At 39.6% G+C, this 16287-nt stretch overlaps 1 protein-coding gene across 3 annotated transcripts in view; it reads right to left on the bottom strand.

Moving 5' to 3' along the window:
* The window catches only part of HIBADH (3-hydroxyisobutyrate dehydrogenase), a 141407-nt gene extending 127231 nt beyond the window's left edge, over positions 1 to 14176 (bottom strand). The window contains exons 1-3 of one of the 3 annotated variants that reach the window (XM_074035314.1): positions 13990 to 14176; positions 10379 to 10695; positions 796 to 956 (exon numbers count right to left, since the gene is read on the bottom strand). In XM_074035314.1, coding sequence (XP_073891415.1) covers positions 796 to 900 — 105 coding nt within the window. In that variant the 5' untranslated portion in view covers positions 901 to 956; positions 10379 to 10695; positions 13990 to 14176. The remainder of the gene's footprint in view (positions 1 to 795; positions 957 to 10378; positions 10696 to 13989) is intronic. The other 2 variants (XM_045388953.2, XM_045388952.2) reach the window with 2 other exon arrangements.
* Positions 14177 to 16287: the final 2111 nt, after the last annotated feature.

Raw genomic sequence — 16287 nt, 5'->3', positions numbered from 1 at the left:
GGTCTCCTATAATTTGAGTTATTGATAAAGTTTAACAAATTCCAACAACTCAAGACTTAACCAGCAGATACTATCATCCAACATGATAAACTCTAGTACCAAAATTCTTTAACATGAATGATAGCCTAAAAACAAAACACTAGAGATTCACTATAACTCAACTCTTCATTACAAGACATAGTGTTTTTAGGTTGTCTCCTGGTTTATGGCCAATAACTAATAATTATGCACAAAGTGCTGCTATATGGTGTTTACAAAGTATGTTCACATACATTCTCTCATTTGAGCTTCACAACCTAATGGCGTAGGTTGTCATCATTCACCTTTTAAGAATGAGGAAATCAGCAGAAGTGATGTAACTTGCCCCCAGTAAGAAAGCACGTAACTATCTGAACTAGAACCCAAACTAAGCTTTGTATCTCTCAGTCTACTCTTGTTTTAAAGACAATTGTGCTTTTAATAACACAGGAGATTATTTCCACCAAACTAAATACTTTAACAGCACAATCAGTAAAGTTACTATCTCAGAAAACTGATACAGAGCTAAAGCAAGGCCCTCTCACCAAATGTGCAAAATGTTCCAAGTCACCGCCAAAGAATAGATACCCCTGAGTGTCTGACGAGAACTCTCCTTTACTGCAAATCTGGATGTTGGATGTTTACATATATATAAAATTAACATTGAATCAGGTTTACAACTCCATTGGGTATACTTCTAACAAGCTGTCACTTATTTGAATGTACATTCATTTTTAATCCTCAAAATCTAAAACAAATCTAAAGAAAAGGCCTTACCTGTTCACCTGCATCTTGAAACTCTTTGCAGGCATCAGGGAACACATCATAAATAATAAGTGGATAGCCATGTTTCATGAGATTTTTTGCCATTGGATTCCCCATGTTGCCCAGTCCAATGAATCCAACTGGAGTCTTTGAAGCCACTGACCTAGAACACACTGATTTCAATACATTATATTCAATAGGGGCAAATAATATTTTTTATTGTAAACATTCATTTAATATTAGCAAGTCAATTGTTAGGTTTTTTTTTTTTTTAACTAAAAGAAACTTTTAGGACCAGGTGCAGTGGTGCGCACCTATAATCCTAGCTACTTGGGAGGCTGAGGCAGGAGGACTGCTCAAGCCCAGGAGTTTTAGAACAGCCTAGGCAACACAACGAGATCCCATCTCAAAAATACACAAAATAATAATACATTTATTTAAGAAAAAAAAATCCCACTAACTTTTAAAAGGTTAATTTTAAACTAATGGACCTAACCACATTTAAAGTTATCAACAATGTGCAGGCAGACTAACTTCTAATTATTTAGTTTTCTGGGGCACAGTCACAAAATTTTAAGCATTTTTCCTGTTTTGTACCTGTATAACATTCCTTTACCATTTTTAACACTAAACTAAATAACATTATCATTTACAAAACACCTAATATGTGATTCACTTATAATGTGAAGTATTCTATATTATCTCCCTTAATAATGTGTATAAAAGACAGAAGTATTCAATAAGACCTATGTCTTGGACCAGCTCCAAGAATGGAAAAGCTTTTCACCTTCCCACTCCCACAGTTACAGAAACCATCTCCTCCAATGATACAAAAAACAAAAAAAAATCTCAAAAAGATGTTAAACCCAGTAGAATGGAATCATCGGTTTATAAAGGTGGTCCTGGGGGAGAAAGCGGAGACACTTCCATAGGCTTTAAATGGCAAGTATAACAGTATCAGGACCTTGGTCTAACAACTCTGAACTTTCAGAAAAGAGAAACTTCCTTATTTTATTTATTTATTTATTTTATTTTATTTTATTTTTTTTGAGATGGAGTCTTGCTCTGTCACCCAGGCTGGAGGGTAGTGATGCAATCTCGGCTCACTGAAGCCTCTGCCTACTGGGTTCAAGCAATTCTCACGCCTCAGCCTCCGGAGTAGCAGGGATCACAGGCACGTACCACCACGCCTGGTTAATTTTTGTACTTTTAATAGAGACAGGGTTTCACTCTGTTGACCAGACTGCCATTTAAAAAAAAAAAAAAAAAAAAAGCCTTAAAAACTATACAGATTTTATTTATTCTTTTCTTTTTCATATAAGACTTTTTGAAATTACTCTGTGGGCATATGAATCAAAGTAATGCGTTACAGAGTGGGGAGGCTTTACATTACTATGGAAATAACATTAGATGCAGTTTTTCACTTTCTAGATTGAGAACTCCACTCAACAAATATTAATTGCATGAAGTACTACGACAGAGCTCAGAGATAGACACAAGCAATGTATGGTCCCTATCCTTTAAAAGCTCACAGTCTAGTGAGGGAAGAAAGAGAAATAACTCTCCTTGCCCTTTCATTTCCCAGAATTCTTTTTCTTTTTTCTTTCAAGAACTCCAGCTTTAAAATTTGTAGTGCAACAACTAATCACAGTCCCTCTTTTAAGTTTCAGGTCCCCTCAACTGAACTTAATCTGCTCTTCCCTGAATTGAATCTGAATGGAATGAGACTTGTTAAAAGCAAATTATTTGAAGCCCTAATGCTTAAGAACTAGAGGTCTTCTTGGGTTAGAAGCATATTTAATTCCTTTAACTTAATGATTGACTAACACTCCCATTAAATGTGGGTGTCATTTCCGTGCAACATCATTTAACAGGTGCTAAGTTTAATACACTGATATAATAGTACATTGGTATAATTTGTCTTTCTGGCCCACGAGGAATTCAGTAACAGAAAAGTGACACCTAATTGAAATTTTATTTTGATATTTAAAAAAAATGAGTACACTTCATCGAGAACTCTAACTAATGCTCACAAACAAACTAGCAATAATAGCCAGAAAGACAATGTGGCATTACTGTGCCTGACTACTGTGTTAAGGTTGAAAAGGTATAATTTAGCAATCTAAAAACATTAGAAACTAGGAAGATTATAATTTAAAGACAGTTAATTTAACAGGCAATTCACCCTAGGTCAAACACTTCGTAAGTACAGTCAGGTAGAACCACAATTCATTCACAAATTCAACAAATATTAAGCAACTATCACATGTACCAAAAGAGATGCCAAGGAAGGTAAGAGACACAGTCCTTGCCTTCAACAAGCTTAAAACCCAAGAAGAAATAAACCATGTACATAAACACTGACATAAGACAGTTAAGGATAAAAACAGAATGCTGATGAAAAATGAGAATTCATGGTGTGGGAACTTGAGGAAGGTGGCATCTGACCTGGATATTAAGCAAGGGGTAGGATTACAAATGGATAGGAGGGTAAGGAGAAAAAGTTCCAAATAGAAAAAGGAACATGAATATACACAAGGAACTAGAAGAGCCATGAAGAAATGACAGTAATAGTTAATACTTGCTGTAATTTTACTACATGCCAGACACTGTACTAAGCACTTTATAAACAGACTTATTACCATATGCTATATATGAAGCCCATCTTACAGCTGAGAACCCTGATGCTTAGTGAGCTGAAGTAAAATACCCAATACTTTACTAAGTTGTAATGCCAAGATTCAAATCCAGACATTCTAATTTTAGAGTCTCCACTTGTAAACACTATATGATACTGCCCTCTATTCTTCCTAAAGAATGCACAAAGAAACAAAACAGCAAGAGATTAAGATTTTTTAAAAAATGCAACCATAATGTGGAAGGATGGAAGGATGCTAAACAACTGGTATTTTGTAGGCAAGAGGTAGTTACTGAAATGGTGGGCAAGAGAAATGACAGATGAGACTTAATACTTTAGGAACAGAAAAGAGGCAGCAGTGCACAATGAATGAACTTAAAGAGTCTGGAGGCAAGAAGACCAATCTAAAAGCAACGGTAATCCTCTAGATGCCTTAGTTTGAGCTACTATAACAAATATACCATAATGGCTTAAATAACGAACACTTATTTCTCATAGTTCTGGAGGCCAGGAAGTCCAACATGAAGGTGGCAGCAGATCCAGTGTCTGGTAGGTCCATTTACTCGTTTCCCGATGGCCATTTTCTCACTGTATCCTCACACGGTAGAGAGCAGAAAGAGAAGCAGCTCTCACGTCTCTCTGTATAAGCGCGCTAATCCTATTCACAGGAGCTCTACCTGCCTGATCTAATTGCCTCCCAAACGGCCGAGCTCCTAGTATCATTAGATTGAGGGTTACGAATTTTGGCCAGGCACATTGGCTCACGCCTATAATCCCAGCACTTTGGGAGGCCAAAGTGGGTGGATCACCTGCGGTCAGGAGTTTGAGACCAACCTGGACAACATGGTGAAACCCAGTGTTTACTAAAAATACAAAAATTAGCCAGGCATGGTGGCATGCGCCTGTAATCCCAGCTACTCAGAAGGGTGAGGCAGGAGGATCGCTTGAACACAGTGGGGTGGAAGCTGCAGCGAGCCAAGATTGTACCACTGCACTTCAGCCTGGGTGACAGAGCAAGACTCCATCTCAAAAAAGAAAAAAAAAGGAATTCAACATAAAAATTTTGTAGGGACATAAAATTTCAGTCCATAACAAAGTCAAAGTTAATAAAGTGTGGTAGCCACAGGAAAAGACAGGTATAAAAAATACTTCAAAGACAGAAGTAAAAGGATATAACAATGGATTGGATTATAAGCTAAAATAAGGGTGAGGTCCAAAATGACAGCAAGAGAATAGTGTTATCAATACGTAAGTGAAAAAATCAAGGAGATCTGGCTCAGTTTTACACACGGCAACGATGAACTGTCAATGAGCTGAAAGACGTCCAACAGACTATTAGAAATATCATGACCAAGGTTTCAGTTATAGGATGAGAAAAAAGAGATATACATGGTAGCCACCTGTCTCAAAGTAAGAGATGAAATCTGTAAAAGCTAATAAAATCACCAGATCAGTATAAAGAGGCTGAAGGTCAAAAGCTGAACCTCTCTGAAGCCCAAGAGAATGTGTATACTCAAAAGTCAAAACCAACCCTAAGCTGAAACAGATGTTAGAATCAGGAAACAAGGACATTAAAAATTATAACTGTAGTCCATATATTCCAAAGGTAGAATTATGAAAGATATTTTTACCAATCCAAATTAAATTTCTTGAGATGAAATCTACCAATAAAATGTGTGAGATGAAAATTATACCAGAAGATTAACCAAAGAATAGATACCAAAGATTAATAACCTTGAAGATAAATCAATAGAAACTATTTAAAACACAGAGAAAAAAACAATTTAAAAAATAAAGAGAGCATCAATATGCTGTGAGACAGCTTCAACCACCCAAACACATATGTAACTCGAGTCCTCAAACGAGGGGAGAGAAGTGGGGCAGAAAATATATGTGAAGAATGAATGGCCAAAAACGTTCCAAAGTTGATGAAAACTACAAACACCCCACGCATCCAAGGAACTGGATGAACCCCAATACAAAAAACGTGAAGAAAACCATACCAAGACACATCACAATCAAACACATAAGAGCAGCCACAGGAAAAAAGACACACTATGTAGAAAGGGAAAAAGATAAGGATAAAGGCAGATTTTTCATCAGAAACAATGCAAGTGAGAAGACAGTGGTGCAACATTTTTTAAACACTAGAAGGAAAAAACAACTGTCAAGCTAGAAATCTATAACCAGGAAAAATATACAAATATTCGTATATTCCACAGGTATGAATAAATCTCAGGGATATGGTGATGGATATGTTTACTTTTTTTTTTTTTTTTTGACAGGGTCTCACTCTGTCGCCCAGGCTAGAGTGCAGTGGCGTGATCACAGCTCGCTGCAGCCTCAACTTCCCAAGCTCAGATATCCCACTTCAGCTTCCCAAGTAGCTGGGACTACAGGCACATGCCACCACGCCCGTCTAATTTTTGTATTTTTTTGTAGAGAAGAGGTTTCATCATGTTGGCCAGAATGGTCTCAAACTCCTGAGCTCAAGCAATCAACAGGCCTCAGCCTCCTAAAGTGCTAAGAGTGTAGGCGTGAGCCACCGCACCAAGCCACACTACCCTGACTGTGATGATAGCTTCACTGGCTTATATACATCAAAACTTACCAAATTGTATACTTTATGTACAATTTATCATATGTCACTATATTGCTAACAAAGCTGTTTTTAAAAAGTCAGTATCATATTTATAGAATCAAACAAGACAGTTCTCAATTAAAAAATACTAAAGTGATAGATTAATCAAATGTAAAGTAGGAAGTCTGAATAGATCCTTTTTAAAAAAAGCTGGACTTTCTTAAAAAAATAATGAAATCTTGAATATAAACTGTACATTAGATGATACCATGGAATTGCTGCTAATTGGCTTAGGTAGGACAGTGGTAGTTTGGTTACATAGAATATCCTCATTCTTAGATTCATGCTGAAGCATTAGGGTTAAAGTGTCATGTCAGCAATTTACATTCAAGTGGAATAGGTATATATGTGGAACAAAAAAGATAATGTGGCAAAATATTAACAACTGTTGTTTCTAAGGAAAGAGTATATGGATGCCAGTTATATTATTCTTTCAATACTTTCTGCTTCATATTTTTCATAATAAAACAAAGGGGAAAAGTTTAGCACGTCTATGTGGAAAAAATATCACAAACAGATAAAATACAAATAACAAGAAAAATACTCCAACACATAACAAAAATAGGGCTACTTTGTTTTATATGTAAAATAACTTTAAAATCTGGAAGAAAATATAATTTTTTTAAGTAGGCAAAAATCACGAAATGACAACAGAAAATTTGTAAATTACCTCCCAAAAAACCCTCTAAATATATACCCAACTTGTCATAATTAGAGAAATGCAAAACAAAATGATGTAATACTATTTTTCACCTGTTGGATACATTTTATTTCTTTGATAAAAACTGCTCTTGGTAAGAAATAACTGATGAAAACATAGCTCTCATATACTGTCCAACTGTATATTAGGTCAACCTTTTGGATGGTAATTTGGCAAAAAAAAAAAAAAAAATTTGAACTTTTATTTAAAATTTAAATTTAAAACATGCATACTCTCTGACCCAGCAATTCCATTTCTAAGAATATATAGTACACATGAGGGGCCAGCCAACTTTGTCTTAAAAGGTCAGGCAGTAAATTATTTTCAGCTTTGTGAGCCATAAGGCTCACAACTATTATAACTATTACATTCATCTATTTACAACTATTTCATTCTGTTACAACTATTTCATTCATCTACTCTAGTTTGAAAGCAGCCATAGACAACATACAAACAAATGGGTATGGCTGTGTTCCAATACAATTTTATTCACAAAAAAGGTGCCCAACTAAGGGCCATAGCAATCCCTACTATGTATTAAATTCTGAACAACACAAAGATACAGTTTATTACACCACTGCTTGTAACAGCCAAAAAACTGCAAATAGCTATATATTAATAAGGCACTTCATTCATAACTAATTATATATTAATAGGGCACTTAATTCATAACTAAATATACATTGTAGGGCACTTGATAATTCACAGTAAATAACACAATGAAATGTGCAAATGTTTAAAAAAAAGGTGATATATTTATCTAAAATTATAGGAAAAAATCTCCAGGATAAGTTATTAAGTGGGAAAAAAAAAAACCCACAAAACGCTGAACATTATCTATAGGATAGAGTATGAGAGGAGAAAAAAGGATACATACGCATTAAGTTTTCTGATTTTCTGTATGGAGACACACGAAACAGTACTTACACCTGGAGAGTTCAACTACTGGGTCAGAGTTGAAGAAAATATTACATTTTATAACCTTTCCCATTTTTTTACCATGAGCATGTAACTTTTGTAACTACTTTTATAATAAAATTAAATACATAAAGTGGCACAGTGAAATTTAATATATGCCATGTGAATGAATAATAAACTAGGTAAGTTTCATCAAATAGGCATATGGGAATAAAAGCCAGTTCTAAAGCAATTACAAAGTAATGATGCTGATAAAAGTGGATTGTGTAAAGGTAAACAGTGTCACAGCAACCATTACACATTGCAGGTTGACTCTCCAATATTCTTTCCCCTAAATCCGAGGTCAAGTTCCAAACTGCCTAAACTAATACATGGTAATGTCATCCTTCTGCCAAATGACTAGTTCAGGAGCTGCCAGCCCTAAGTTAAAGTTCTAGAAATGCTGTGGAAAGTCTGCAAATGTAATGGGGAATGAACAAGAAATTAATGAAAGCATTGTATCTAATCAGCAAACTTCTGTGACTCTCAATACCACTAAGCTAAGTGACAGCTGGGGAAAGGCACAAACAGACCACAACAACGGATTTATCGAGAAATACAACAAGAGGCTGAAAAAAATAGTATTAGGCATCAGTGAAATTCCTAATTATAAATAAGTTTGAGACTGGATACAGACAAACCTAGAGAGAGACCTAACGAAATGAGGAAACAAGAAAGTATGTCTATGTACTTGGAGGAAAACGGAGGGAGTCAAAGGACCAGGTGATGAGCATTATGTAACATTATGTTTGTTAGAACAAGAATCACAGAGGGGGTTAAATCAACCAGAAGACTAGTTCTGCTGGTGAAATCTCGGCAAGAGAATCACTCCCACTACTAAGATCCTAGAGAAGCTCAAGTAGAGTGCTGATGTTTGTTACTAAAGCTGAAGAAGTGAAGAACAATGAGGCCATGTTGGATGGGCCAACATGAATGTGAATGAAGATAAAGTTTTCAAAGGGCTCAGCTCTCTTTATTTCATCTTTGCCTGTGGCAAAGTTAAAGAAAGGGCAGTATAATTAGATGACCTGATGTCAAAAGAGAAGAAGTTATTTATTGATAGTGATAATGTTTAAAATTTTCTCTGAGTTGGGAAGGCCTAGGTTCCTATCCAGATAATTTCACTTCTCAGATGTATACAAGTTACTTAACTTCTCAAGACATTGTTTGATCAATAAAAGTACCTACTTCAGAAGGTTATTGTAAAGATTACTTGAGATAATGCATATAAAGCGTTCAACAGTGCCTGACACATGACAGATAATACGTATTACTTACTCTTACTAAAATTGGTCAAGAAGTAGCAGTACAGGTGAAGTCCTATGCCAACTGCCCCATTTTGCCTAGTGGGTTAGAAGTAAGAGTCAAAGAGATAGAAAAAGGAATAGATGCCTGTAGGAGAAGCCCTGTATCTGGGGAAAGAAAGCTTTTAGTTAAGGTGAAGCACCTGAATAAGCACTTGGCAAATACAAAAGAATTTGCAACCAAAGGAGCAGAAATCCATGAGCATAATGGAATGATTATTGCCCTAAAAACTTTCAAACCTAAATAACGCATCTCTCTTTAAATAACTTCTGACAGTGGAGAGTGGAAAAAGTAGAGTTAAAACATAAATAAAACCAAACTGGGAGAAAATCAATCAACAAAATACAAAGGTGATACTGGTTGACTGGTTAAGAAACTAGCATTAGTGTCTATTACTGAGGACCAATGTAAAGAAACTAGCTAGAAAACTTGGCAAAGTTTGTTTCTAAATTTATAGATGCAAATTTACCAATCATGACCTCTTTCTCCAATGTAACAAGGGGAGTTATCCGTATCTTGACAACCTTAAGTGCTACCAAAAACCAGGTTTCACTAAGTGTCAAAATGCAAAAACTGGTAACAAGTTAATTACTTTACGTTTCTGAGGCTTCTTTTCTATTCAAAGTAATGCATTTTCATTGTAGAAAACTAGAATGAAAAAGTATATAGTCATAAGGGGAAACAATCTCATTACACAAAAATAAAAACATTTTGCATGGACCTTCAGTCTTTCGACTGCATTTTTCATTGTATCATTAGGTTTTCTATACAATGTATGTCTATTTTATCACATAATACTGCATCATAAGCACTCTATCTGCTTTACTATTAAGAGTTACTAAACTAAGGGTGAGGACTTTCTCTATAAAGGCCTTTATGGTCTCAGTTAACTTATTTTAGTAATAAATACGCTCCTTATGTAATTTCACAAGTTTAGGGTCAACTTTTAGTCCCAGGACCACGAGCAGCTTTTCAGAACTTCATGTGCAGCCCCAGAAGCTAAGGTAAAGGGAAAAATTGCCATTATATATTTGATTTATCCAATGAGTTATGCTACTTTGAAAGTAAATTTCATGTATACAGAAGGACCAAAAATATTAAAAATTGTATTCCTGTTTCTATACATGATGCTAACTTTTCCATTCTACCTTTGGTCAGGTGGTCACTTCAAGATGATCTGATGTGATTTATTTTTCCATGTACAAGCTGGAGAGTCACAACAAGACATTTTGTAGAGGACCTACATCCATAGATTTTTTTCTCTGTATAAATAAGTCTGAAACTAAATTTAATTACCTTGTAAAATAACATACACAATTGTATCAAACAGGTGATGAAATAGTAATATACATACAATTTAATATTTCTCATTCTTCTATTTCCCTTTCAATGCTTTAAGTATTTTAAAATTAGGCTCAGGTACAGCGGCTCATGCCTGTAATCCCAGTACTTTAGGAGGCTGAGGTAGGAGGATCAGTTGACTCCTGGCGTTCAAGACCAGCCTAGGCAACATGGTGAGACTCCATCTCCACAAAAAAAAAAAAAAAAAAAAGCCAGGCGTGGTGGTGTGCACCTGTGGTCCCAGCTACTTGGGAGGCTGAGGCAGGAGGATTGCTTGAGCCCAGGAGGTTGAGGTGACAATGAGCCATGATTGCACCACTGCACTCCAGCCTGGGCAAGAGAGAGAGAAACCCCATCTCAAATAAATAAATAAATAAACAAACATACAAACAAACATTTAAAAATTAAGATGTGGCAGGCTGGGCACAGTGACTAATGCCTGCAAGCCCAACACTTAAGGAGGTCAAGGCAAGAGGATGGCTTCAGGCCAGCAGTTCTAAACCAGCGTAGTAGGCTACTAGCCTTGTCTCAAAAAACATTTTTTTTTAATTAGCTAGGTATGGTGGTGCACCCCTGCAATCCTAACTACTTGGGAAGCTGAGGCAGAAGATCACTTGAGTCCAGGAATTCAAGGTTGCAATGAGCTAAGTAGGTGCCACTGTACTCCTGCCTGGACAACACCGGGAGACCTGTCTCTAAAACGTATTTATAAAAAAATTAAAAAGATGTGCTACTAACTGGCAACTTTGTTTCATTTTTTTAAACAGTAAATAAATTATATAGATCCTTATCATTTGTATGATATAAACATCTTAAACATACTACAAATATCAAAAGAATTCAGAACATCACACATTATTATTTGAACATGGTTCTTTTTTTTTTTTTTTTTTTGGGACGGACTCTCGCTGTGTCGCCCAGGCTGGAGTGCAGTAGCCCCATCTCAGCTCACTGCAAGCTCCGCCTCCCGGGTTCAGGTCATTCTCCTGCCTCCGCCTCCCGAGTAGCTGGGACTACAGGCACCCGCCACCACACCCGGCTAATTTTGTTTTGTATTTTTTAGTAGAGACGGGGTTTCACCGTGTTAGCCAGGATGGTCTCTATCTCCTGACCTCGTGATCCGCCCGCCTCGGCCTCCCAAAGTGCTGGGATTACAGGCGTGAGCCACCGCGCCCAGCCTGAACATGGTTCTTTTTCTTAATGTCATTTGACTCCAAACTTGCAGGTAGATTTTTTTCTACTCTTTAAGAATCTAATGTCAAAAAAGTTAACACTTTTGCAGTAAACTCAAATTAACAGAAATTTAAATGTTTAAAACAATTCCAGAGAAAGGCCGGGAGCGGTGGCTCACGCCTGTAATCCCAGCACTTTGGGAGGCCGAGGCGGACGGATCACGAGGTCAGGAGATGGAGATCATCCTGGCTAGCAGGTGAAACCCCGTCTCTACTAAAAAATACCAAAAAAATTAGCTGGGCGTGGTGGTGGGCACCTGTAGTCCCAGCTACTCGGGAGGCTGAGGCAGGAGAAAGGCGTGAATCCGGGAGGCGGAGCTTGCAGTGAGCCAAGATCACGCTACTGCACTCCAGCCTGGGTAACAGAGCGAGACTCCATCTCAAAAAAAAAAAAAAAAGAATTCCAGAGAAAAAAACAATTGGTGAAGTGATCTAATCACTTTGTCACAAAAGAACTATTTAAAATTTATCAGAAATCTACATTCTTACAATATCTTTGGGCCAAAGAACCCAAAGTACAAGACCATATGCCAAAGTAGTCTAATCAGCACTCTTGAGGTAGGACCTCCCAGTTTACAGAGGCACCTATTAGTCTTAGGCCTCAGGCTCTTTCACCATGAACTGGTAAGAACTTTCATAACGCTAAAAGGTACATCAAGGGTTCATTAAAATACCATTAGAACACCTTGTAAAACCACTAAACAGCAAATATGTCTTCCTTGGCTAATTAGAACTGAAAGAATTGTGAATTCATGTGAAAAGTGCTGCTACTGTGGAAAAGTGTCTTTTTTTTTAAGGTTATCTCAAAAGTCGGGAGCATTTTTGTAGCTCAATATATAAGCTCAAATAGTGATTACATTCAGGTTTGGCACATTCTGAGTTTTTATCTTGTTACTGTGGTTCTGTATCAGACACGTGCTCTCTTGCATCTCGCCAAGCCTCTGTCCTCCAACCAGAAACGAAATTCAGAAGTTTCACTGAGGGGGAGAATGGCAAGCTGTTAAGAATTTTAAGAGAAAGTTCTTACAATTCCAGGCCAGGCACGGTGGCTCATGCCTATATTCCCAGCACTCTGGGAGGATCACTTGAGCCCAGGGGTTCAAGACCAGCCTGGGCAACATGGCAAAACCCTGTCCCTAGTGAAAATACAAAAACTGGACGGGCATGGTGGCGCATGCCTGTAATCCCAGCTACTCGGGAGGCTGAGGTGGTGGGAGGATCACCTAAGCCCAGGAGGTCGAGGCTGCAGTGAACAGTGTGATTGGGCCACCGCACTCCAGTCTGGGCGACAGAGACCCTGTCTCAAAAAAAAAAAAAAAAAAGGGGGGGGCAGGATGGGGGAGGCTCAAATCCTAACCTACCACACTTTTTTAACCAAACATTAGAAAAAATTAATGCCAAGATATTTTTGTGGTTAATCCTCAGTATCATCTTGCTACAAGGTGCAGTTACAACTCTCAAACTTTCACAAGAAAACGGCAGTGTCCCCACGAATCAACCAATTTTTCAATTAAAGAGGAGTCTTGGTGTGATAGAAAGTGAAGGAATTAGGTAGAACTGAGAACTACTTCCTAGATCTTGCTGGGAATATCCTGATTCACTTATCCAAGGGGCCTCATGTCCCTCGTGCGGAATATGAAAGACTGGGGATCTTCATCCTGGCTCTAACAACTGTCTCTTCATAAATTCATGGCTAGCTTCCACAATTTACAATAGTATGAGAGGAGGGAGGCAGGATAAATTCCGCCCACAATCTTGAGGACGCTGAACATGCTTTGGTTCATAATTTGACAGAAATGACATTTTTTAGATGGCACAGTTACGGTAGAGGGGGGAAGCCCGTCTTGCTGGTCAAGGCTGACTCAAACTTTGCTGGAAGATTTACTGCCTGGCTTGTACAGACACCGCTTGTGTAATAAGGCCATTCCCTCGTACTCAAGTGGTTAAACATCAGGCCCTGCTGCCCAACTGTGTCCCCAATCCAAGGTGCACCCTGGGGGCGCTGAAAGGCCAGGGGGCGCTGGGGTGAGTGCGGGGTTGCCCCTGGAGTTGGGCCCTCCAAAAGTCCTCGGAGTCCTAACTCCAAAGCAGCATGCCGCGGTCCCAAATACTCTTCCCTTCAGCGCAAGCTCTTCCCCACCTCTTCCTAAATACCGAAAAGGGCGCTGAACCCGTTCATCAGGAGCCGGGGAGAAAGGGAGGTAAGGCAGAGGGGGGTACTCGCGGAGTGGCGGCCGGAGAAGAGGACAGGCCTTTAGGACCAGCCAAAATATTGGTTTTTAAGCCCCAGCCCAAGCGCAGCACCTCCCGAGAAAAGACTTCTTCGGCCGTCTGGACAGAAGAAGCGAGCGGCCGAAAGAAGGACAAGGGGGAGGAGGCGTGAGGTCCTTACCCGCTGCAAAGCTGCCGGCTGCCGGCCGCAGCCGCCGGCTCCAGTACCGGAGACCGGAGGCAGCTCCGAGGAGCCGTAAGGAGGCTGCCATGCTGCCCCCGCCCCTCCTCCCCGCGGTGACCGCCGCCGCCTCCTGGAGGGCCCACAGACGGCGAGCGTGTGCAGCGGGACTAGCTGGCTCGGCCACGGAAAAAGCCGCGCGCGCACGCGCTCTCACCGCTCGGGGGCGGGTGCCCACGCGCGAGAGAAGGAGCGCGGAGCCGAGAGGAGCGGCCTGACGCGGCAGAGCCTGTCAATCCCCTTACGGACAGGGAAACAGACCAATCAGAACTCCCAGATCCGCCGCTGCGCGAAGGACCAATAAGAGGTCTTTTTGAACAGGGGCGTCAGGCGCCCTGGCTCTGCCCCCAAGCTCGTGCCTCAATTACAGCCTGCGGGCGGGAGTCTCCTTGTTTACCAAAGCAGAGGGCGTGTGGGAGCAGGTGGCCGTCTCTCGCTCCCGCCTCTTTGGAAAACCTGTCCCCAGAACCGTCCTACGGAGAGCTGTATTGCGTGTTTAAAAGGACAAAACTGACTCGCAGCTTGAAAAACACTCAGAAAGCTACCATGTGTGTAATAACTTTTAAATTCATTTGATTTTAACACGTTTCTCAATAAATTCTAAAAATAGTAGGAAAAGAAGTTGGTAACATTATCTTTGAAGGGAAGAATTACTAGAAACTTGCACTTTCTATTTCAAGTATTTCTCTAATACTTGAAAATTCTACAGCCTAAATCCATTTTGTAAGCAAAACTAAATATAAAATCCAGAAAGTAGTAGTATATGTATGTGTATTAGAAAGACAGTCCTTTTTTTTTTTTTTTTTTCCTTCTTTGGAGACGGAGTCTGTCACCCAGTCTGGAGTGCAGTGGTGCGATCTCGGCTCACTGCAACCTCCGCCTCCCGGGTTCAAGTGATTCTCCTACTTCAGCCTCCGGAGTAGGTGAGGTGGGACTGCAGGCCTGCGTGCGCCACCACACCCGGCTAATTTTTTGTCACTTTTAGTAGAGGCGGGGTGTCGCCATTTTGCCCAGGCTGGTCTCAAACTCCTGGCCTCAAGTGATCCGCCAGCCTCGGCCTTCCAAAGTGCTGGGGATTACAGGCGTGAGCCACTGCACCGTGCGGAGAGACAGACAATCATTCTTCTGTCAGTTCTTGGTGTACCTATTCGAGTCTGTAAACCCCTTGAGGGTAATTGCAGGCCTTCTCATCTCCACTAACTCCACCAAAGGGTTGGAAGTCATGACCGCACCAAAGCAAAACTATATAGCCTTTGGAGAATGGCGATAAAGCAGGAAAGAGGATGTGTATGGAGTAGGTAGGGAAATGCGAACCCCAATCTGAGGAGCACAATCAACAAATTTGACTTTGACCTTTTTTTTTTCACTCTACCCAGTAACCCATGGAGTTGAAAGCACAGGAATTGGATCATTTCCATCTGGGCTCTTTCATGTTTCTGGGCATGCTGGCAACGTTTCCAAAAACCTGTACAGAGTGCAAGGTCCCTATCTGTAACTGGGAGGAAAGTAATTCCCTTCTTTGACCATCTCTCCACCCCAATCCTCTACCCAACACTAAATGAAAAGAATGAAGGAAAGGGAGTGAGGGAGAAAAAACTCATTTCACCAATTAGACCCTCTCCTAGATTTGGGTCCCCACCCCTACTAGGGGTTAATTAGTTTCTGGAGCATTCCCCACCTGTGCCTGTCTTCCTGGTTTCGTCAGGTTTTAGCTGGAATAGATCTCCTGCAACCAATAAATGTGAGCCTACAGGTTTCTTTCTTTTTCTTCCTCCAGCCCTACAGATTTCTGTAATTAACTCCTGAAGTGCAATTGGCCTTTCAACTATGTCTCCTCCAAGAAGCCCTACATTGTCTCCTCCGAGAAGCCCTACATTGATTCATAAACTAAGGAATTTTCATAGGTTTCTATGATTTTTAAAAGGCGTTATGAATTTTTAAGTAATTCTTACTGTTTGAAGGTGCTTGCAAATATTATTGTACTGGCAAATGCAGTTACTGCCTATGGCTGGCTAGCTTTCTTCATTTGATTGCCCTCCTGATGCCCTTGTTTGAAAGGCACTGCAACTCCTCCCTGTGTCTTTGCCACGCGATTTTGTTTGAAATTGTTTCAATGCCTTATAGTGGCCCCTGACTTCTGCTTCCAGGAAGATGGAGTAGATAGGTTTCTCCCTATTCTTCTAAGTACAGCTAAAAACTCGACATTATATGTAAGATAAACATAGGGAAACTTTGAAA

Source organism: Macaca fascicularis, chromosome 3 (genome assembly GCF_037993035.2).
Source record: "Macaca fascicularis isolate 582-1 chromosome 3, T2T-MFA8v1.1".
Taxonomy (NCBI): domain Eukaryota; kingdom Metazoa; phylum Chordata; class Mammalia; order Primates; family Cercopithecidae; genus Macaca; species Macaca fascicularis.
The sequence above is the reverse complement of the archived record's forward strand: the minus strand, read 5'-3'. Positions and strand labels throughout refer to the sequence as shown.